Source organism: Rana temporaria, chromosome 1, assembly GCF_905171775.1.
Source record: "Rana temporaria chromosome 1, aRanTem1.1, whole genome shotgun sequence".
NCBI classification, from domain to species: domain Eukaryota; kingdom Metazoa; phylum Chordata; class Amphibia; order Anura; family Ranidae; genus Rana; species Rana temporaria.
The window spans coordinates 258,387,705-258,412,740 of record NC_053489.1 but is presented as its reverse complement, the minus strand read 5'-3'; the positions used below and the strand labels follow the sequence as shown (position 1 = coordinate 258,412,740).

The 25,036-nt window shown below is 42.9% G+C and overlaps 1 protein-coding gene across 1 annotated transcript in view; it reads right to left on the bottom strand.

Moving 5' to 3' along the window:
• SPTLC1 (serine palmitoyltransferase long chain base subunit 1) overlaps positions 1-25,036 on the bottom strand; it is an 84,853-nt gene that overhangs the window by 49,804 nt on the left and 10,013 nt on the right. The window contains exon 3 of the mRNA XM_040354797.1: positions 11,476-11,609. Coding sequence (XP_040210731.1) covers positions 11,476-11,609 — 134 coding nt within the window. The remainder of the gene's footprint in view (positions 1-11,475; positions 11,610-25,036) is intronic.

The following is a 25,036-nucleotide window of genomic DNA, read 5'->3' as shown; positions in this document are numbered from 1 at the left end:
CGGCGGGGGTGTAGCCTGGTTTTAGGCGCATATCTGTTTGTGGGTATGGCGCACAGATACGACGGCGCACATTTGCAATTACGTTGGCGTAACTTGTTATACGTCGGCGTAAGTTCTTTGTGAATCTGGGCCCTTATCTTTACAGTGACAATGTACATTCACAAGGATATATCTGGATTTGTAAAGACATTTGGTGCACACAAAGGGGATTTACAGTGAATATAAAAAAAAGTCTACACAGCCCTGTTAAAATGTCAGGTTTCGGTGATGTAAAAAAAAAAAAAAAAAAAATTTATATTTTTATATATATATATATATATATATATATATATATATATATATTATATATATATATATATATATATATATATATATATATATATATATAATATTATTATTATTATTATTATTATTATTATTATTATTATTATCGACAGCTGCACAACGATATATGTTGGCAGAATGGCATGGCTGCGCAAAGCAATGTACCTGTACGCCGCCTTTAAAATCACGGCATAGTGGGCACCCGCCACGTGCTTTGTGATCATGCCCGCGGATTCGATGTCCGCGATCGTGTCACGGAGTGGTAGAACGGGGAGATGTAAACAAGGAATTTTCCTGTTCTGCCTAGCAACATGACAGATCTACTTCTCCCCGTCATCGGGAGCAGTGACCTCTGTCATGCTATAGTGAGCCCACCTCCCCTCCCCCACAGTTAGAATCACTCCCTAGGACACACTTAACCCCTTGATTGCCCCCTGGTGTTTTAACCCCTTTCCTGCCAGTGAAAAAACTGCTTTAAAACAGAAACAGACAAAAAAATGATCCAATCATTCCAAAAAGTGTTCAATGAAGTACTACTTTTTGTTCTTCTAAAAGAAGGGGTGCCCAACCAGTGGCCTGGGGGCCACATGTAACCCGCGGAGCCCTCTGATGTGACCCACGACCTCCTATTCTGGGATGGATGGTTGCCAAGCCCAGATAGCAGGTTGCCGACCTGTCATCCAGGGTTGCCAAGCGTCAGTAAATTTACAAACAGTTTGAAAAAAATCCGTTATTTTTGCATCTGTCCATAAATGTCCATTACGGACATACAGACTACACGTCCATAATGGACATTTATGGACAGATGCAAAAGTTACAGGATTTTACAAACGGTTTGTAAATTTACTGAAAGTTGGCAACCCTGCTGCCATCCTAGAGCTTCAGTGTTGTGAATGAAGCCAGCGGTAGAAGAAACAAGCGGCTTTTCAGAAAGTGCACCACACCTGCATGGGATAATAGACATCAATGGCAAAGTGCAGCTAAGCGGCGGGAAAACTGTGCCGCACCCACGGTGTAGGTAGACGGCAGACCATCAGTATAAAAGCCAGGCCTTAGGCTGCTTTCCCATCAGTGAGGGTGTTCCCCTGTGGGGTACTCGAAACAAGGTGCAGACATTAGGTACTGTAAGCATGTCCGTAGAAGCATAAAACAGCAACTTCCTTGTCAACCATCCTCATGGCAAAGGCCAGGAGGAAGTGCCCGGGTAAAGAGCTCCGATAGTGAAGTGGTGGTAAAAGTACAACTAGTGATGTTATGTAACACTTCGTCAACCACCCAAGACTAAGCTCTGCACAGTGGAATTTCCACTACCAGTTTTGAAAGTGTAAAGACGCAAGTGAATAGCATTGACAGTTTTACACAAAGTAAAGGCTAATTAGAGGACCTTTAAATAAGTGTACTGCAATTAATGGAGATATTGAGTCTCATACTTGCTGCAAAGCTACAGTATCGGTCAGCTAACCAGAATGAACCCTTACCTTTCCAAGTTGCTGGTCCCTATATGGGTCAGGGCTTTGTCCATCACAGTGGGCATACCTCTGGACGGTTCACAGGCGAAAATACTGGCGAACCGACTGAAGTATCTCATGCCTCACATCATCCACCCTGACCAAACTGATTAATTACTAGACATGAGGCTAGAGATAATTTTATTAGGGCGATTCAACTTACACTGGTCTAGGCATAGGCAGGAGCCGCCTCCTTATTTGAGATTGTCCACAGACGCAGAGAAAGTGTTTGACCGCATTGACTGGTCCTATCTCAGTGAAGTACTGGAAACCTTGGGGTTAGGTCTAAAACATGCTTGCCTGGATACTATCCCTTTACTCAGAACCCAGTGCACAAGTTAAAATCAACAGTATTTTCTCATCTAGGTTCTCGATCAGGAATGGCACGAGACAGGGGTGCCCCCTCTCGCCTCTCCTTTTCACATTAGCCCTCGAGCCCTTGCTGCATAAAGTGAGAGCAAATACAGACATAACGGTAGGTAATACAGAACAAACTCAGCTTATGTCTTATTCCATTCAATAAATCCAGTGATCTCGGTGCCAGTCCTAATGAGATAACTCCAGTATTTCGGGATGCTCTCAACCTTAAAATTAATTTTACAAAAATTAGACCCATCCTCTGCACGACCAATAGTATATGAAGCGCGTTCCCCTTTACATGGGCCTCGACCTCCCTGCAACACCTAGGCATTCAGTTAACAGACCGTTTTGACACACTGTACACAGCCAATTACCCTTGGTTGGTAACCGCGGTCAGACGAGACCTATTGCAGTGGACAAAGACAGCCTTCACTTGGCTAGGGAGGGTGAATATCATACAAATGAACATCCTCCCAAGGATACTATTTTATATGCAGATGCTCCCTGTCCTCCTGTCCAGAAGCTTCTTCACCCAACTGTCCAGCATGTTTACCGGTTACATATGAAACTTGCGGAAACCGCGTATAGCTCTAAAAAAAAAGTACTGAAATGCCCTAAATGCTTCGGTGGTTTGGGAATTCCAGACATACGATACCACCAAGCTATAGTGCTCCAGGAGAATTCTGAACTGGCGCTTCCATGCCCAGTCTAAACTCTGGGTCTTTATGGAGAAATGCATGGCTGGAAGAAATGCCCCACTTGAATGCAACCAAGAGACTACTTTATATTTACTGGAAGAGAGTACAGGTTCCAAGCAGGGAGGAGTGGGTCCAGAAGCAGGGAGGATTGCTACATGAAAAGGCACAAGAGATGAGCTTGCCAATATATGGTCCTTGTTGATGGACAACATTTCTGGTCCCATCCAAGTTCCCTCGAGCCTAAACATGGCACTGCTAGAACTGGCAGAGCCAGCTCTTAGCCACCGAGACCTACCTCGGTAGCAGAGGAGTGCAATACATGGTTGGTGGTTGAACCCCAGGTATTCCAGCCGCTGAGACGGTACCAGTACTGACTTCTGGGTATTCAATAGCCAACCAAATTCTCGGAGGGTCCGACAGGTGATAGACACGTCCTCTTCTAAATTCTGAGCTTGAAGAAGCTCTCAGAAAAAGGTCGTCCAGGTATCCCACGATAGCGATCCTGTGCTGCCTCAGCGGGGCCAGAATCGGAGCGAGCACCTTGGTGAAAACCCGTGGTGCCAAAGCCAGACCGAATGGGAGGGCCACAAATTGAAAGTGGTCCTCTCTGACCGCAAAACGCAGACATCTATGGTGTTTTGCGCATATGGGTATATGCAAGTACGCGTCCTTGATATCCAAGGATGCTAGAAAATCCCCTGATGAAGCGCTGCTACTACTGAGGCGAATCGACTCCATCCTGAATTTTTGTACTTTGACAAAGCAATTGAGGGCCTTGAGGTCCAGGATTAGGACGGACCTCTTCCTTCTTGGGGACTACAAACAGATTGGAGTAAAAACCCCTGAAACAGTTTCGTTGAGGGAACCGGTACAACCACTCCCCTGACCAGCAGGTCCTGGACAGCCCCTGACAGATCCTTCCGGCGATCCGGAGGAAGCCTGAGGTTGGAGGGAAAAAATCTGTTTGGTGGACAAAATCTACCCCGAGGAAACTACTTCGCAAACCCAACAGTCAGAAAGAAGAGACCTCCACCGAGCCGCAAATTCGACCCCCCACCCGAGAAGCGGGCGGGGGCAGACCTTCATGCAGGAGCCCCTTCCACAGGTAACGTGGTAGCCTTGTTTAGTCTGGACACAGTGGGGGTCCACTGATGGAGGAGATAGGCCGTTTGAGGAGGATTTCCTAAAAAAGTGGGTAACGGACCGCAAAGTATTTTGGAACAGCAAAAACTTGCTGCGGCGATCCCATTCCCTTGTACAACAATTTGTCCAAAAATGGAACACAAGGGAACACTTTCGCGGTGCGGGGTGGCTGCGGAACCAAAAGGGACCGGCATGTCTGATGCCTCTGCCAATCCTCAAGTTTTCGGAGTATCCCGCACCGCAGTGATAAGAGCTCCAACAAATTCCTTATGCTTTGACCCTGAAGCAGAGTCATCCTCACTGTCCGTGTGGGCTAAGCCTGCATCATCTGACACGACGGAACCAGGGCCAGAAGCAGGGCCTGATTCCGTGTCAGAGACATCCCCAGAAGAAGGCAGAGGGAGGTGGCGCTTTTTACCCCCCTTCTGGCCACTCGCCGCTTCAATCCTGGCAACAAACGCCTCAAGGACTGCCGTCATAGCATCCACCGAGGCCGCAGGAACAGGGGCACTAAGGGTCAACTCTGGCATGCTTGGGGAGAAGCTTCCGGGTTTGGACGCCATGCGACCCACTGTATATGCGCCCCTTGTACTGCAAGGCAGGACCCACAGGCCACCCCCTCCCGGCCGCAACAGAGAGCAGGGGACTCCCCAGAGGAGTCCAAAAGTTTTCCAAGATGGCCGCCGACATGCAGAAAAACAGCATGTGGACTACAAGAAAATGTCCGCCGAGTCAATAGAGGCACGTCAGCGGCAAAATGGCGGCCATACACGCGTTTTAAAAATACAGTGACAAACACCGCAGAACACAGTAAAAGCACCAGGCCCCCCCCAGCACACACGGCATCATACAGGACAGAAAATAGCACCCCACAGCAGCGCAGCCCCCCATTAGTAACGGAGACCCCAGGGACCCCCCACCTCACGGCTGCCACCCAGAAAACGGGGAAGGAGGGAGAGTAAGGGGGAGAGGAAAGGAGAGAGGAAAGCAGAGCGGACCCTCAATCGACCTCCCCAGGAATGCACCAGCCGAACCACCATGCCAAGGCAAGGGGATACTACTTACCCGTCCTGCGACCACTGGCTGGAGGCATTCCAGACAGAACCAACGTCCGCTTAGCATGGCTGTCCGCCCGGCACACTGTGACACACCCATAGAGACTGGTCATATGTGTGCCCTGGAGCATGTAGCTCACCGGCCACCCCTGGAGCAACGGGGCATGTCGTGGATGACCCAGCGCATAGCTAAAGGCTGGCACACGCTCGATGGCCGAACATGGGGGGACTACAAGGATCGAGGATCCAGCCTGTCACCCAGTCGGCAGTTGACTGTATATCCCAGGATCCAAAAAATGCAGGAAAAATAAAATAAAAGCGAAAAAATAAAAAAATCGCCTAAAAACTTCCAGAGCACATGGGCCCCGAGGAGCCATGTCTTCTCCTAACGTTAGGCCGAAAAAAACTGGGGCTGCATGTGCAGAGAGTGGGATGTACCCGGGGCACCCGCTCCCTGGGAGGTGCTGTACTGAAAGAAGTGTTTTAACACTTGAAGTGCTGTTTTTTCTGCCTAAGTCTCTCCTGAAAGGAAGGATATATAACCCTAAGGTCAATGCTGCTGTGTCCGTCCATGAACGGAAGAGAAATAATGGTGGCCACACAAAACATTGACAGTTTGGGCCCAATTTGGAAATTTCACTTAGGGGTGTACTCACTTCTGTTGCCAGCATTTTAGACATTAATGGCTGTGTTGAGTTATTTTGAGGGGGGGCAGCAAATTTACACTGTTATACAAGCTGTACACTCACTACTTTACATTGTAGCAAAGTGTAATTTCTTCAGTGTTGTCACATGAAAAGATATAAAATATTTACAAAAATGTGAGGGCGTACTCACTTAGTGCGAGTGAGTCAATGAGCGTGCGCGCGCTTGCGTTTATATATTCCATCAAGGACAGGGTGCCCAGATTGAGTACAGAGCAAAGTTTTTGCTAATCACCTGAAAGTGGCATATAAATTCAGGGTTTATGAATATCCAGTGTCCTGTATTATACATTTAAGTTCGATATCATATGCAAATTGAAAAATTTATTTTTTATATCATATTCATTACTAGATTTTGTTTTTAGATGTACAGACCAAAAAGTGACAGCACAAGCCACAGTCCTCCTTGTAAAATGGTTACATTAAAATTGTACAATTTAAAGTTTTTTTGGCAGCCCTCCGCTTCCATTGCTTCACTTCTCCTCACACAGGATCATATCCATGTATATTAAAGTATGTTTCGTGGTTTAGTTTGCACAGATCTGCACACATGGTTTCAGTCATATATAAATAAAAATAATAACTTTGCCCCAGAGCAACACAGCTGTACTTGACTAATAAAAAGATATGCTATACTATAAGATCAGAGAACGAACAATAAGAGACAGACCACTTACAAGGAAACTGTAGTACAGCCATGCAGGATGTTTGGCAATGGAAGCTTCTTCAGAACCACAAGTTACAGCAAGTTAATTTGAGGAACACACTGGGAATTCTAGTTCCACTTTGCGAGTGTGCGTTTGTGCCATGCAGTATCAATACGTACAAAAATGATACATTTAATAATTCAGTTTGCAGAGCAATTAAAAGAGAAAAAACAAAACAAACATACGTATAAATTTACTTGACATGACTGAAGCAAGAAATGTATTTTTATAGTCAGCCTGCTCTGAAGTCTCACACAGGGCCAAGCTCTCAAACAGCAAACATCCCTCTAGCTTCTTGCCAAAATGTAAATTAGAAGTGGTAATGCAAAGCTGTATTTTCAATCAAGATTTTTTTCAGCTAAAACGCTAGGCAAAAATAAAAATTACTTCACTTGAATTGCCTGAAAGAGCACTGATGAGGAATGCAGAAGCTTATCAATGATCCTTTAAGATGCATTAACTGTTATGAGAGGAATGGTGATCCCTGTGAATGATTTAATATGAAGGAGAAAGTGTATTGGGTTTCAAAGTACAACTGCAGGTTAGCACTGTTTGTCAAATTACAAAAATGGAACTGTATCCTGTTTATTACAAAAGGAAATAAATATTTCCTATTCAGCCAGCTATATGTACCCTTCTAGATTGTAAGCTCTAACGAGCAGGGCCCTCTGATCCCTCCTGTATTGATTGTATTGTGACTGTACTGTCTTCCCTGATGTAAAGCGCTGCGCAAACTGTTGGCGCTATATAAATCCTGTATAATAATAATAATAATAATAATATGTACTGCCATTTTCCTATTCCCAAAGCATACACCGGCTACAGAAATGTGACACTAGTATTAACTAGTCACACAGCAGATAGTCTGAGACATTGCTAAGCTGTATTTGGCCATTTTAACAATGCCAGGGGAAAAAAGAAAAGAAAGATGGGAAAAAAAAAAAAAAAAAAAAACCACACACCCCTTTATCATTGTGAAGTATTCCCTACTGCGAACGTCTTGCTTTCCCAAGGGGATGATGAATAAGGGGGATATACTTACCTTAACCACGCTCCTGCAGGCTTCCTCCTCTTCACAAGACCATGTCCCCAAAGCAAGCCTCTTTTCTTCACTGCTCGACCAGTCCCATGTTTTCAATGTCATCTCATACAGGGCAGGGCCAGCATTGTATAGCAGAATCCCGAGAGTAGGGCCACATTCCAGAGCATGGCTGCCAGGGAAGTGAGGAATAGGAGTGGACTTCTCACCTTATTAATCATACCCCAAGCAAAACAAGCAGTTAATCCTTGCACTTGGGAGGGGAATCCATTGCAAAAGTAAAGGTTTTTCTTCCACTAGTTCAGCATTAAGGCTCCGTTCACATACAGTGCATTGAAAAAGTATTCATAACCCTTGATATTTTCCACATTTTGTCATGTTACAACCAAAAATATAAATGTATTTTATTGGGATTTTATGTGATAGACCAACACAAAGTGGTACATAATTGTGAAGTGGAAAGAAAATGATAAATGGTTTTCAAATGTTTTACAAATAAAATCTGTGAAAAAGTGTGGCGTGCATTTGTATTCAGCCCCCCTGGGCGAATGCTTTGTAACACCACCTTTCACTGCAATTACAGCTGCAAGTTTTTTGGGGTTTGTCTCTACTCGCTTCGCACATTTAGAGTACAAATTTTGCCCATTCTTCTTTGCAAAAAAGCTCAAGTTCTGTCAGATTGGATGGAGAGCGTCTGAACAGCAATTTTCAAGTCTTGCCACAGATTCTCAATTGGATTTAGGTCTGGACCTGTTGGCGTCTTTTGCAGACGCCAACAGGTCTTCTTCTAAGATTGCCCTGTATTTGGCTCCATCCATCTTACCATCATTTCTGACCAGCTTCCCTGTCCATGCTGAAGAAAAGCATACCCACAACATGCTGCTGCCACCACCATGTTTCACGGTGGGGGTGGTGTGTTCATGTGATGTCAGCATTCGTTTTCTGCCAAACATGGTATTTTGCTTTTAGGACAAAAAGTCAAATTTTGGCCTCATCTGATCAGAGCACCTTCTTCTACATGTTTGCCGTGTCCCCCACATGGCTTCTCGCAAACTGCAAATGGGGCTCCTTATGGCTTTCTTTCAACAATGGCTTTCTTCTTGCCACTCTTTCGTAAAGGCCAGATTTGTGGAGTGTACGACTAATAGTTTTCCTGTGGACAGATTCTCCCACCTGAGATGTGGATCTCTGCAGCTCCTCCAGAGTTACCATGGGCCTCTTGCCTGCTTCTCCGATTAAGGCTCTCCTTGCCAGGCCATGTCTTGGTAGGTTTCCAGATGTGCCATACTCTATTTTCAGATGATGGATTGAACAGTGCTCTGTGAGATGTTCAGAGCTTGGGATATTTTTTTAAACCTAACACTGCTTCCCTGCTTTAAACTTCTCCACAACTTTATCCCTGACCTATCTGGTGTGTTATACAGCCTTTGTGATGCGGTTTGTTCACCAAGGTTATCTAACAAACCTCTGGAGGGTTTCACAGAACAGCTGTATTTATACCAAGATTAAATTACACACAGGTGGACTCTATTTAATAATTAGGTGACTTATGAAGGCAATTGGTTCCACTAGATTTTAGTTAGGGGTAGCAGAGTAAAGGGGGCTGAATACAAATGCACACCACACTTTTCAGATATTTATTTGTATATAAAAAAATTATTAAAAACCTTTTATAAAATGTTACTTCCACTTCACAATTGTGTCACTTTTTGTTGGTCTATCACATAAAATACATTCACGTTTTTGGTTGCAACATGACAAAATGTGGAAAATCTCAAGGGGGTATGAATACTTTTTCAAGGCACTGTATATGCAAATTGGATGAGTTTTGAACCGCATCCGATTCGCATTACGCAAATTAAACCGACTTTCTGTGGAACCGGTTCGCACATATGTGGTGCTGCGGCAGTGCGAGTTTACTGCAAATCTGTGTAGTTCAGATATGAATTCTAGGCTCATTGGCTTCTATGAGAATCTGAATCGCACATGTGATCAGTTTTGAACACAAGTTAGATATATAAAAAATAAAAAATTGGGATCTATCATCAACTTTCTTCCAGGGCTTTACGACATGAGGTTTTGTCCATTTATATCCAACAAATCCAGGGCACAGGATTTTTGGATACCAAGGCTGCAAAACGGTAGCCACTATTCAAATCGATGATCAACCCTTCTCCTGCCCCACGTGGCAAGCATAACAGATTAGCTATATCCTCTCTGTCCCTACACCCCAGGGGTAAAATGCCAAATCCTACTTCATTTGAAATACCTGTTTGAACCCCTCACTGTTTCAACATGGTCTCTTGGTCACTTATGCTGTGCTCACTGCTCCCAAAAATCGAGAATGACCCTTCCTTAAAGGAGTTGTAAAGGAAAAAAATGTTTTTGCTGAAATGACTGTTTACAGGGTATAGAGACATAATAGTTAACCGATTCCTTTTAAAAAAAAATAGATAAAAAAATCAATCGTATAATGTACCTGCAGTTTCTAGTTTCGTTTTGCATTGCCGTTTCCTGCTTCTGTGATGTAACGAGCCACAGAGCAATACAGGGCAGTGATGGTTTGGAAAACTAAACTGATTGGTGCTGAGGGGGTTTTTAAGACACACAGTAATTACACCTCCTTGATTAGTGACCACAGAGAGAAAGCTCCCAGTACTGTGGTTATCAGGAAACAGACAACCAGGAGTGTGGAGATCAGAGAAGAATTACAGCAACTTGAGAGCAAAAACAAACAATGAGGACATGAAAACAGCACTGCATTAAGGTAAAGGAAGCTATTAAGGAAAAAAAAAATGTCCTTTACAAACCCTTTAAGGTTTGGTTGCACAAAGAGCTAATGGTTCAACGGAGTTTGGGATAGCAGCTCAAACACAGTCGAAGGACTGGGAAACAAACAGACTCAGCTCAAGAATTCTCTGCCTAGTGACAAATTTATACTTCACTTAATGTGCAAGTCCATTTCCTTCAAAGGGCAGGAATCTTGGTAAAAGCTATTGACCCAATGGTACCGAGATCCCATCTTGTGGAATTCTGGGGCAGATAGTGGCACACTATACCACATTTTCTGGTCCGGTGTGCTGATCCGCCCCTTCCGGCAAATGTTTGTGCGCATATCCGAGACCTGACAGATCCCTCTCTCTTAGGCTTCACTCTGCAACTTGTCTTAATCTCAGTTCTTTCTGCAAATGAAAAATCTAGAGGTTTTCTGGCAATTCATCTGATCAACGTGGTCATGGCTTGCACTCCTAACAGCCGGAAGACGGAGTAACTTACTTTATCTCTTAAAAGAAGTCCGTTTTCAAAAGATCTGGTTTTATTGGACACCATTTACACTCTTCGATAGATACAAAGATCTACTGGATTCCAGCCTGAAGTATATAGTGAATATCAAGTTTAGATAACCCCTCCCTCCTCTTCTTTATTTCCCTTTTTCTACTCTTAATACAATATAAAAGTGGTCTGGCATGCTATGGTTTCCTCGTCAGCAGCACAAGTCTTTCCTCTGGAGGTTTGATTGCCTGAAAATGTTCAATCCCCGATACCTTAGCAAGTATCTCTTCCCTGGGTTTACTCTCGTAACGGATGCAAAGACCTGAACTGTTGTCAACTTGGTTGGCTCTCTTTGCTTGCTATATTGTATGCATGTCTTTATTATTATTATTATTATTATTATTATTATTATTATTATTATTATTATTATTAATTAAAAAAAAAAATATATGGATTACTAGAAAACACAAATCGCTAACAAAATTTGATTTGCAATAGTCATAATAACCAAACTAATTTATGAAATATTAAAACAAAGTGCAATGATAGCCTGGCAATTAAAATAATCACTGCAGACAAACAGGAGCAGTGGCCAAGAGATAGGCAAAGTTTAGCCTCTGCCCAACACTTTTGTCCACTACTCTACTCATTAGATAGTACTTACACAAATACAATGTCCCCCCTTTTTGAATATGCAGGGATAGCACTTGCAATGGTAGCAAATCCATATGAATAAAGGATTGCTTCTTCAGTTCTCATAAATTTGGCAAGTCTCTCTTCTAACTCCAAAGTGGACATCTACAGTAAAAAAAAAAAATAAAAAAAAATACATCATTTAAACAAAAACCATAGTTGGGTTAATATGAACACTCTAAAATTAAGTAGAACAATGACGCACACATTGAAATAAATGTGCTGCAACATCTAAACAGAATTAAACCTTCCTATCCTTTATGGCCAAGAAAGCTGCTATGGTACTGCACATATGATCAGTTATGGCTTGACGGTTCAGTTCAGAGTACAAGCAACTGTGAAAATATCATTCACAGTATGCCTTGAATGTACTTGAACTGCTTTGGGAACAGATACAGTTGTGGGTTTAGTTGCGCTGACGGTCACTTGTTCAAAATAAAAGAACATTTGGAATACAGGGTAAAAATAAACAATAAACTGTTTTAAATTAGCATACAAATATTTATTTGAAATTAAATCTTTGTTGTGAACATGGTGGGCGGATTTCTGCCTGTCACAGGCTGCGTTAAGCCCCCCCAGCCTGTGTTTTAGAATAAGGAGGTGCAGATTTGCCAACACAGCTGCAAAATCCCTAGCTGAATTGGGGACATGAACAGAAAGAAGGTGGACATAGAAAGCCGCAGAATCAACCAATTTTCTTGCAGAAGACAGAAAACAAAATCACATAGTGACATAGTGCAGGGCTCAAAAAGTCCTGAGCTTCTAGCCAAGCCTCAAGGGTTACTCACCACCAGTTGCCCAACTCAACCACTACCCTGCCCCGCCCTCATAAAATGATGTTATGAAATGACACTTAAAATGTTTTATGCAGAATTAAGTTATAAAACTAAATATTAACAACTTTATCTGTGCCCATCAGTGCAGCCCTACCTGTGCCCAACAATACAGCCTACCTGTGCCCAAAAATGCAGCCTACCTGTGCAGGGAAAGAGGCGGCGAGGAAAAGGATTCATCAGAGCACTGACTAACATCGCTGTAACAGCTTTCATTTTAACCACTTGCTTACTGGGCACAGGCAAAATTTCAGCTTTCAGCACTGCATCGCTTTAAATTAAAATTGCGCGGTCGTGCGACGTGCCTCCCAAACAAAATTTACGTCCTTTTCCCCACAAATAGAGCTTTCTTTTGGTGGTATTTGATCACCTCTGCGGTTTTTATTTTTTGCGCTATAAACAAAAAAAGAGCGACAATGTTGGAAAAAAAAAAAAACACAATATGTTTTACTTTCTGCTATAATATCCCATTAAAAAAAAAAAACGCAATAAGTGTATAGTGACGCAAAAGTTATAGTGGCTACAAAATAGGGAATAGAATTCTGACATTTTTTTACTTTTTACTTATTTTTACTAGTAATACAGCGATCTGCAAATTTTGTCAGGACTGCGATATTATGGCGGACACATCGGACACTTTTGACACCATTTACATTAATACAGCGAACAGTGCTATAAATATGCACTGATTACTGTAAAAAAATGTGACTGGCAGGGAAGGGGTTAACACTAGGGGGCGAGGAAGGGGTTAAATGTGTATTCTGGGAGTGACTCTTACTGTGGGGGAGGAGACTGACTGGAGGAGGTGACCGATGCTGTGTCCCTATGTACCTATGGAGTCTCCTCTCCCTGACAGGACGTGAAGCTCTGTGTTTACACACAGAGCTCCACATCCCTGCTCTGTCACTGCCGATCACGGGTACCTGGCGGACATCGCGGCCACCAGGCACGCACATCGGCATCTCGGTGACGCGCCGTGCGTGCACGCGTCGCTGCTCGCACCCCCAGTGGCTGGAGGCCATATATAGACGGCCTCCCGGCAATTAAGAGCCACATTGTGGCCGTAAAAAAAAACACCGGCAGGCGGAAAGTGGTTAATTACGGTGTGTTCCCCGCATTCGCCATTATGTACAGCCCCGTCTCCTGGCCTGGGGAATTTGACATCTGTTACACGTCCTAGGATTGGATGGGTGTTCCGTCTATCAAAGTACACGGGGCAGGAGGCGGGGCTGTATGCAACAGCGCATGCGGAAAACACACAGCAAATGCAAGCTGCTACAGCGTTGTTCCACCTGCTGGGGCCCCCGCTCCCTTGCAACCCACGCTCGCCAGCCCTCATTTTTGACTTGCATGATGCGAGTGGAAAATTTGAGTGCTGACATAGTGAGTATGAACAGCATGTAATAGACCATTCATTGACCATTTATAATGTAGGTTTAGTGACATTTTAAAGTTGGTTGTGCTCTAAAAGTACCAAAGTTGAAATTCCAACCATAATACAAAATATTCTTATCAACAAGTGAGAAGAGTGGATTTTAAGGCCGACCAGCAATGAGATATTGAGTGCACAGTTGTACAAGGTATTACAAAGATTAAAAACCCTTTTCAGTGCGTAAGCATGAATAGCTTCAAGAAGTGAAACTAAATTAAAAAGTGCATATTTATTTTGTATTATTATTATTATTATTATTATTATTATTATTATTATAACTAAAAAAAATGGGGGATAGCTCATAGGAGTTCTAATAGGGAGGAGAGGAATAAAGTAATAGCCGATATTTAGTAAGCTTTATTGATAATCCAAAAAAATCCAACAGAGAAAATGAATAAACAGACAGCAGAGGATCACTAAAAATAGGGCATTGTTGTCTTTAAAAAAAAACATACACCTGGTTCTCTCAAAACATCACACGCACTCAGATATCAGTACATATTCAGTAATAATGTCATAGACCGTCAGGTAGTGGTGAGTAGCAGGAAACCTTAGTGGTGTCAGCTATCATACAACCTCCCATGGGGCACCTGTATGAATATAATAAGTGAAGTAAAATGATCACATAATCAAGTAAAGTTGGTTAGGCATAACAGTCCTCTCAAGGGATCCCCATATGAAGTGACAACAATCCAATAAATCCCAGCGATGAAATCTCAGTGTATCCGACAGTAACTGGAAATGGTAGTTTCCACTATGAGGCACAGCTTGCCTCATGTGAAGTCCTTAGAGTGTGAGGCGTTTGGTAGGTATGGAGATGCGGTAAATCACCTCTGGTTATGGGGGGGGTCTCGTCATGTACTACAGAGTAGGAGGTGGAAAGTATCCTCCAGCTGCCTCTAAGTGGGATACCAGCACTTTACTGGTTTGGCAGCTGCGTGGGTGGGTTCCTGACATCAGTATGATAGGGATGTGATAGCCTCGGGTCACGCACCCATGGGTCACAAAGCAGATCTCTGAGGGAGGTTCCCAAATGTTCAGACATGCAGGGCCATCTAGGCTGTGGCATGGACTCAGGCAGTGGAAGGGAGGATGGGTATCTGGTGCCAAATAGATCTGGATTGTGTACACCGACACGTTTCATCCACTGGATGGCATGAACTTCCTCTATTGGATTATCAATAAAGCTTACTATAAAATGTAATGTGTATATATATATATATATATATATTACAGTACAGACCAAAAGTTTGGACACACCTTCTCATTCAAAGAGTTTTCTTTATTTTCATGACTATGAAAATTGTAGATTCACACTCAAGGCATCAAAACTATGAATTAACACATGTGGAATTATACATAACAAAAAAGTGTGAAACAACTGAAAATATATTTCATATTCTAGGTTCTTCAAAGTAGCCACCTTTTGCAGCAGACACATCTCTAGAACTGTGAAGAGGAGACTGTGTGAATCAGGCCTTCATGGTAGAATATCTGCTAGGAAACCACTGCTAAAGAAAGGCAACAAGCAGAAGAGACTTGTTTGGGCTAAAGAACACAAGGAATGGACATTAGACCAGTGGAAATCTGTGCTTTGGTCTGACGAGTCCAAACATGAGATCTTTGGTTCCAACCCCCCGTGTCTGTGTGCGACGCAGAAAGGTGAACGGATGGACTCTACATGCCTGGCTCCCACCGTGAAGCATGGAGGAGGAGGTGTGTGTGTGGAGGTGCTTTGCTGGTGACACTGTTGGGGATTTATTCAAAAATTGAAGGCATACTGAACCAGCATGGCTACCACAGCATCTTGCAGCGGCATGCTATTCCATCCGGTTTGCGTTTAGTTGGACCATCATTTATTTTTCAACAGGACAATGACCCCAAACACACCTCCAGGCTGTGTAAGGGCTATTTGACCAAGAAGAAGAGTGATGGGGTGCTGCGCCAGGTGACTACCTCTTGAAGCTCATCAAGAGAATGGCAAGAGTGTGCAAAGCAGTAATCAAAGCAAAAGGTGGCTACTTTGAAGAACCTAGAATATGAAATATATTTTCAGTTGTTTCACACTTTTTTGTTATGTGTCAAAACTTTTGGTCTGTACTGTAATATATATATATATATACATACATACACACACACTTTTTTATTTATTATTGCAGCTAACTTTATTCTCCTCCTCCCTCCCTAGAACTCTTATGGGCTATGCTCCAATTTTTGATTTATACAGCACCAACAATTTGCGCAGCACCTTACAACATGAGGGCAGACAGTACAGTTACAATACAATACAATACAATACAGGAGGAATCAGAGGGCCCTGCTCGTTCGTTAGAGCTTACAATATAGGAGAGATGGTCAAGTGATAGGCTTCTCTGAAGAGTGTTTTCAGGTATAGTCTAAAAGCAAGCAGAGTGGGAGGTAAATCGGACAGATTGGGGTAGGAACTTTCATAGGATGGGAAAAGCTCTGTAAAAGTCCTGGGAGGAGGTGACAGAGAAGCTAGAGAGCAGGAGGTCTTGAGGAACAAAGAGAGTGATTAGGTTGGTATTTTGAGACTAGGCTAGCGATGTAGCTGGGGCGAAGTTGTGGATGGCTTTGTAAGTTGTTTTTGATTTGTTGGATGAAGCCAATGGAGGGATTGGCAGAGAGGAGTTGCAGACACGGAGCGGTTGGTAATGTTTATGACCCTGGCAGAAGCATCCATGACGGACTGAAGGGGATAGCCTATGTAGAGGTAAGCCAATGAGAAGGGAGTTGCAGTGGTCGAGACGAGAGATGATCAGGGATTGAACTAGGAGCTTTGCAGTGTCATTGGATAGAATGGGGCGTATTTTGGGAAATGTTGCAGAGGTTGAGGCGGCAAGATTTGGACAGTGATTGGAGGTGGGGGCTAAAGGATAGATCAGAGTCCAGGATTATATTTTTAGCTCTGTTATGAATATTGCAATATATAGGATTTGCACATCTGTGTTTAAAGTATATCTAATGCCAAGTTTGTTTGTTTTTTTGGGAAGAGTACCTAAATACCTTTAATGGGGGTCAGTGACTCGCTGAAAGTGGTTCTAAAGGCAGAAAGTTTTGGTTTTACCTTAATGCATTAAGGTAAAATACTTTGTGCATGCAAAAGGTAAACTTCCTTCAAAACTGATATCAACCCAAACTCCATGCCTCCCTTTGTGTTTTACCTTTCCAGATTTTTTCCAGGAAGGCCACATGACACGCAAGGTCCTTCTCTCCCAGGAGGTGTGTAGTCCTCAATTATGCAATTACTACTATATCAACCCTGCTCCTCAGAATTACTTACAGAGCAGCACAGGTGACGGGGGTTACATTGTGCTCCATATTCCAGAGTTCACTCACTATGGGTATCATTTAACCCGATGACTGGAGACATTGAGTGGCAAAAAAAAGTAATTACTATGGGAGACGGCACTGAAGAGAAAAGGCTTTTAGGCGGTCGTAGCCTGGTCACGTGCACCCCTTACGTCCCATCCTCTGATCTGGCTTAAGCTCCGGGCTGCTGGAACGCACGCCACCGCAGAAGTGGAGGAACAAACAGCGTCTCTCCTACAAGTCTGCACCTCCAGTGCCGGGATGGGCATCTTTTAATGTAAGCGGCCATTTGGCCTCCGCTTTTTCCTGTCCTGTTTTAATTCTTTTAATAAATGGTTTGCACTATGGAAGTTTTTGGGTTTTTCGTTTCATGTTCCATCTCTGAAACGGAGGCTTTGAGATACTAGCCCACATCCCCTGTCTAATGCGAAGTGTGCAGGGACGCTTCTGCCAAGCAGTTGTGATCTTTTTCTAATCAAAAAGATCCATTAAATCTGGTAAGCACATTCCCTATTTGTGCACTTTGGGTGTCATATTCTAGCATATGGTGAAGGAACAAGTTTGCACTTTCCTGGCTCATCAATTATATCACAACAAGAATTTATTCATTTTGGTGAATGGACTTTGGAATTTAAATCACTATATTTGAGATTTCTTTTACTATTGGGACTATATTTATATATTTTTTCTGCTATTGGACAATTATCACATTTTTGTCTATCTATTATATAGATTTACTATCATTTGTGTAGCACTACACTTGATTTACTAGAAGTGGAATTTGTGATTTTCTTTTTATATTTATTCGTATATTTTTATATATATTTATATAGTTTATAATTTATGAGTGTTTACAATTAATCACTTTTTAGCGCCCTCTTTATCATTAATCACTCTATAGTAAAAGGTTTTCACTCTTTACATTCTTGGGGAGCAGCTTAGATATATAGGAGGTAAGATTTAATTTTGTGAGTCAATCTATTTGACACCTGGCGCGGATTCATTATTTTCTTTCAATCCTTTTGTGTTTTACCTTTCCAGATTTTTTTCCAGGAAGGCCACATGACATGCAAGCTCCTTCTCTCCCAGGAGGTGTGTAGTTCTTGATTATGCAATTACTACTATATCAACCCTGCTCCTCAGAATTACTTACAAAGCAGCACAGGTGACGGGGGGGTACATTGTGCTCCATATTCCGGCGTTTACTCACTATGGGTATCATTTAACCCTGATGACTGGAGACATTGAGTGGGAAAAAAAAAAAAAAGGAATTACTATGGGAGACGGCACCGAGGAGAAAGGCTTTTGGCTGACCCGCCTTCTAAAATTTGTAAGCATCTGCAGGGGGGCAATCTTATTTTTTGGATGATTATATTTTTTTTTGGAACTGGGCTATAAACCTAAACATCTTTTTCGAAAAAAAAAAAAAATCTGATGGAAAGGCATTTTTCGAACATCCCCTGTAGGCTACATGCGTCTCATACATACAAAAAGTTGAAAGTATCAAAAGTGACACCAATGCCGCGTACACACGATCATTTTTCGGCTTGTAAAAAAAAAAAAACTTTTCGGGTTCTGAAAAACTCCCAAAAAATTCGAACATGCTCAATTTTTTCACAACGTTTTAAACTATGTAGTTTTTCAGGTTGTAAAAAATGATTGTGTGTGGGCTTTAACGACGTGAAAAACCTGTGCATGCTCAGAAGCAAGTTATGAGACGGGAGCGCTCGTTCTGGTAAAACTACCGATCGTAATGGAGTAAGCACATTCATCACGCTTTAAACAGACTGAAAAGCGCGAATAGTCCTTTTACTAAAACAAAATCAGCAAAAGCAGCCCCAAGGGTGGCGCCATCTGCATGAACTTCCCCTTTATAGTGCCGTCGCACGTGTTGTACGTCACCGCGTATTGCTAGAGCATTTTTATTTTATTTTTTTAACGATCGTGTGTGGGCAACGTCGTTTTAATGATGAAGTTGGAAAAAACTTCGTTTTTTTACAAGCCGAAAAAATGATCGTGTGTACGCGGCATAAGAGTTTTCTCACAGCAACCAGAATTCAACCGGCCTTGAAATACATGACGCTCAGGCTTCAGAAAACAGACCCACCTACAAAAAAATTGCTCTATGAAGTTTGGCTACACTAGAATAACGATCACACCCACTTTCACACAATCATGACTGATTACTACATTTTCTCTAGTATGTAATTAACCTAAAATTAGTCATTAAACATTACATTTGTGTTTAGCAACAAAAAAAAGTATAAAAAAAATAATAAAAAAAAAAAAAACACTGTTGTTTTTTGTTTTAATACAACTCATGAATTTTAAATTTCCTGTACAAAAAACGTGAATTGTTGCGTTTGGTGTATTGTAAATCTGTATTTGATATATACAAGTAGACATATATATATGTAATTGTAACCATACTTTAAACAGCAGTCCATCTTCGTTTACAAATTTTAAGTCTAACCATATGAACTCAGATAGCTATAACAATGCAAAGCATAATTTATTCTTAAACACAGTTTGAAAAAGGAAACAACTTGCATAGAATCACTTCCCTTTGCACAAAAGGGAATGCTTATTTAAAAGTGATACGGATGCAAATGATCTGAATAAAGCAGATGATCAATAGAGCCTTAAAAAGTGGTTGAAACCCTTAAAAAATAAAAAATTAAAAATTAAACAAAAGCAGCTGTGTAATTTGTCCCTTTCTATCATCTAAAATACCTGGCTGATCCTGCCTAGTGCTTGCCCCCCCCCCCTCTGTAAACGCACCACGTTTATCACAGCTGTGAGCCCTGATACGGTGGTCAGTTTACATGCCTCAGTCATCCGCTGTCTCTCCTCCCTCCCTGCCCGTCAGCTAGTCTCAGTGCCTGCCCCTTCCCACCTGCTGCTATAATAACAGTGTTTTGTGCCTTTAAGTTATGTGCCCCAGTGTATGTGCATTATAAAAAAAAAAAAAAAATAATACAGTGCCTTGCAAAGGTATTTACCCCCTTGGCATTTTTCATGTTTTTTTGGCCTCACAACCTAAAATTAACATGGATTGTTTGATGATTTGCATCATTTAATTTACAGAACATACCCACAACTTTGAAAATGTGTTTTTTTTTATTGTGAGACAAACAACACATAGGACCAAATAACAGAAAAAGTCAATGTGCATAGCTATTCACCCCCTAAAGTCAATACTTTGTTGAGCCACTATTTGCGGCTATCACAGCTTCAAGACGCTTTGGATAAGTCTCTATGAGCTTGCCACATCTTACCACTGGGATCTTTTGCCCATTCCTCCTTTCAAAACTGCTCTAGCTCCTTTAAGTTGGATGATTTGTGCTTGTGAACAGCAATCTTTAAGTCTGACCACAGATTTTCTATTGGATTGAGGTCTGGGCTTTGACTAGGCCATTCCAACACATTTACATGTTTACCCTTAAACCACTAAAGTGTTGCTTTTGCAGTGTGTTTGGGGTCATTGTCCTGCTGGAAGATGAACCTCTGTCCTAGGCTCAAATCACAGACAGAGTGGTACTGGTTTTGCTCAAGAATATCCCTGTACTTAGCACCATCCATCTTTTCCTCAACTCTGACCAGTTTCCCAGTCCCAACTGATGAAAAACATCCCCACAGCATGATGCTGCCACCACCATGTTTCACTGTGGGGATGGTGTTCCTTGGGTGATATGATGTGTTGGGTTTGCGCCAGACATAGCGTTTTCTTTGATGGCCAATAGGTAACATTTTAGTCTCATCAGACCAGAGCACCGTCCTCCATACATTTTGGGAGTCTCCCACATGCCTTTTCGCAAAACGTGCCATTTTGTTTTTGCTGAAACAAAATGGCACGTTTTTGCGAAAAGGCATGTGGAGACTCCTTTCTTCTGGCCACTGTTTTATGGGCTTCATAACAAAGGGGGTGAAATACATTACGCACATACCAATTATCAGTTTTTTTTTTGTTTTTTTTTATTTCTGAAAAATAGTTTTATGTATATATTTTTCCAATTTTACTTCACCAACTTAGACTAGTGTTCTGATCCATCACATATAATTCAGATTAAAAATACATTGAAATAAAAGCTGTAATGTAACCAAATAGGTTAAAAGCCAAGGGGGGGGGTGAATACTTTTGCAAGGCATTTTATGTAGCCATATACCTTATTTCATAGTGCCACTCTCCTCTCGTCCTCTCAGCTGACATCAGCAGGGGATTCTCAGCCCCTCCCGCTGTAGTTCTGAGATCGGTGAAGACAGCAGGTTTTCAGTAGAGTGAATGTTCGCCTGCAATTTTGCATTGGCTCTCTTTCACCCGATATCCAACATAGCTACAAATGAAGGTATTCTCTGTGGGGTACTCACAAAATAGGGTGCGGAGTATGAGTATGGGGTAATGGTGTCCAGAAGGATTCTACAGTAACCCCGGTGTAGACTGTCCTATAATGACTACTAACGAAAGGGTGGGAGGAAGCACCCAAGTTCCTTATAAAGGCTCTAGGCAGAAGTGGCAGTTAAGTGTGCAACCTGTAGTATGATGCAACACCTGGTCATCCACATGAGAGTGGTTGAGTTTTAGCACCAAGTTTGAAAAGTTTACACTGCAAGGTGAATACAATAACAGTTAGAGACACAGGTGACCCTGTCTTAACTGTCCAGCATGAAGCTAGCCTGAAGTCCAGGCTTTGCCCGTTACGCTGGGTATGCCCCCAAAAAGGTCTTCAGAGACTAGATTCAATAGCAACAGACCAAGGCCGGGACCTTTGCCAAGCGGGTGCCTGAAGCAACATTACAGGCCATCCCCACAGAATGGGGTCTGGCTGTCAAGGTTGCATCGATCTGAACACACTGTTTCTATGTTGGCATTAGAAGTGAGGGGTTGACTGAAGAATTCAAAGTTTTAATAAACAAAATAAACAAGTTATGTTAAGGGTCATTTTCTTAATGAAGGAGAGAAGGCCATCACCTTCAGACACTAGCACAAGACTGAGGACTCACAAAATAGGGTAGGATTATAAGGGAGGTGACCAAAAGGGGGTGGGGGTTCCTCTAAAGCTTTGGCAGTGTCCAATCACCTGAAGGTACATGCCTATAGCCCACTGTATGAATAATCTACCTGTGTGCTGTATTGTATGTTTAAGATGAGGGCATTTAGCCATTTTATTATTTTTACTAAACCAATCAGTTATAGGGAGGGGGTATTTTTCATCTTGAAGAGGGGCATTAAAATTAGCCAGTAAATTGCATCAAAGCCTGAACTTTCTGCATATTTTGAGGACTAACGAGGTACAATGCGCTACTCTTGCTACACATTACGTTACCAAAATACTTGAAAAGCCTTGTGTGCCACTGATATAGAAGAAATGCTTCAATAGCTAAAAGACAAAAAAAAAAAAAAAAAAAAAAAAAACAAGCTTGCCCACATTGGACTGCAGACAGATGTATCAGTTCCAACTGATAGCAGGATAAGGGTTATGGAACTCTAGTTTAATATGCGGTTTGGATGGAGAAAGAGACAGATGTGTTGTAGTAGCTTAACGCTTGAGTTAACAGCATTCAATCCTTTAAGTTTTTGTACAGGTACTATTACAGGACTACAGATTTACAGACAGTGGACAAATACAAACACCATATCAACAGCAACACCACAATATTGTCAACCACATGCCTACCCCTACGGTCCTGTCATTTCTTGCATCACCAATGTGACCATATGCATTTAAAATAAAATGCTCATTAAAGCGGAGTTCCGGCCACAATTTCACTTTTTAAATATAAATACCCCTGTAATACACAAGCTTAATGTATTCTAGTAAAGCTAGTCTGTAAACTAAGGTCCGTTTTGTTAGGTTGTTACAGCATTTAGACACTTTATAAAATAGAAATTGACTGGGGCCATCTTAAGTGTGGGCATCATGAAGCCAGACTGTATGACTTCCTGGATTTCAGCCTTGCAGACTTTGCACATGCTCAGTGCTGCACAAGCAGCGTCAGATCAGGTTTCAGCACCTATGCTGTCCAAGTCACATGATTCTTTGAGACTGGGGAGTGCACAGACTCCTGGAAAGTTACACCCACTACATTCCCAGGAGTCTGTCCGGCAGTGGCGGCTGGTGCATTTTGGGGGGGCGCAAACGGAAAAAAAAAAACAGCCTCACTGTGCCCATCACATGCAGCCACTGTGCCATCAAACGCAGCCACTGTGCCATGACACCAAATGCAGCCACTGTGCCATCAATTGTCACCACTGTGCCATGCCATCAAACACAGCAACTGTGCCATCAATTGTCACCACTGTGCCATGCAACACAGCAACTGTGCCATCAATTGTCACCACTGTGCCATGCAATTAGGGGTGCAACGGATCAAAAAACTCACGGATCGGATCGATCCTCGGATCAGGAGTCACGGATCGGATCAGCGCAAAAAAAAAAAAAAATGTGATATATATATATATATATATATATATACACACATATATATATACACACACACACACACACACACACACACACACACACACACACACACACACACACACTTCAGGGGTGGATTAAAGAGGAAGCAGGTGAGGCTGTTTGGGACTTGTTAAAAGCACAATCTTGATGTTTTTACAGCTATATATAATTATATATATATATATCTGTAAAAACAATTATATATAGCTGTAAAAACATCAAGATTGTACTTTTAACAAGTCCCAAACAGCCTCACCTGCTTCCTCTTTAATCCACCCCTGAAATGTGCTCTTCCCCCCCCCCCCCTCCTCTCACACTAGTGCTTCTCTGCTAATATTCCCTCTCCATGTCGGCTTGCCAGAGCCCAGTGCACAGCGTGACACGCCTCCCCGGGGAGGTGGGGAGGCGTGTCACGCTGGGCTCTGGCAAGCAGACTGGGTGGAGCAAGATCGCTCCGGAGCTAGGCCGAAGCCGGGGACTTTCATAGGCCTAGGCTCCGGAGCGCTCCGCGGATCGCGGGGTGTGCCGATCCGAACGGGGTGACGATCCGTTGCACCCCTACATGCAATGCAGTCAATGTGCCATCAATTGTCACCACTGTGCCATGCCATCAAACAGCAACTGTGCCATCAATTGTCACCACTGTGCCATGCCATCAAATGCAGTCACTGTGCCATCAATTGTCACCACTGTGCCATGCCATCAAATGCAGTCACTGTGCCATCAATTGTCACCACTGTGCCATGCCATCAAACAGCAACTGTGCCATCAATTGTCACCACTGTGCCATGCAACACAGCAACTGTGCCATCAATTGTCACCACTGTGCCATGCCATCAAACGCAGTCACTGTGCCATGCCATCAAACGCAGCCTATGGTCCATCAATTGTCACCACTGTGCCATGCCATCAAACGCAGCCACTGTGCCCCTCAATTGTTGCTACTGTGCCAATTGTCACCACTGTGCCCCATGATGCCACTGTGCCCATCGTCACCACTGTGCCCCATGATGCCACTGTGCCCATTGTCACCACTGTGCCCCATGATGCCACTGTGCCAATTGTCACCTCTGTGCCCCATGATGCCACTGTGCCAATTGTCACTCACCACTGTGCCCCATGATGCCACTGTGCCAACTGTCACCTCTGTGCCCTTTGTCACCACTGTGCCCCATGATGCCACTGTGCCAATTGTCACCTCTGTGCCCTTTGTCACCACTGTGCCCCATGATGCCACTGTGCCAATTGTCACCTCTGTGCCCTTTGTCACCACTGTGCCCCATGATGCCACTGTGCCAATTGTCACCTCTGTGCCCTTTGTCACCACTGTGCCCCATGGTGTCACTGTGCCCCTTTCCCTGTAAAAAGCACTTACCTGAGGATTCCATGTCCTCCCTCGATGTCTTCTGCCGCTGTTGTGAAGCTTCAGCCAATCAGGTTCCTGATAACCAGAATCCGGGAACCTGATTGGCT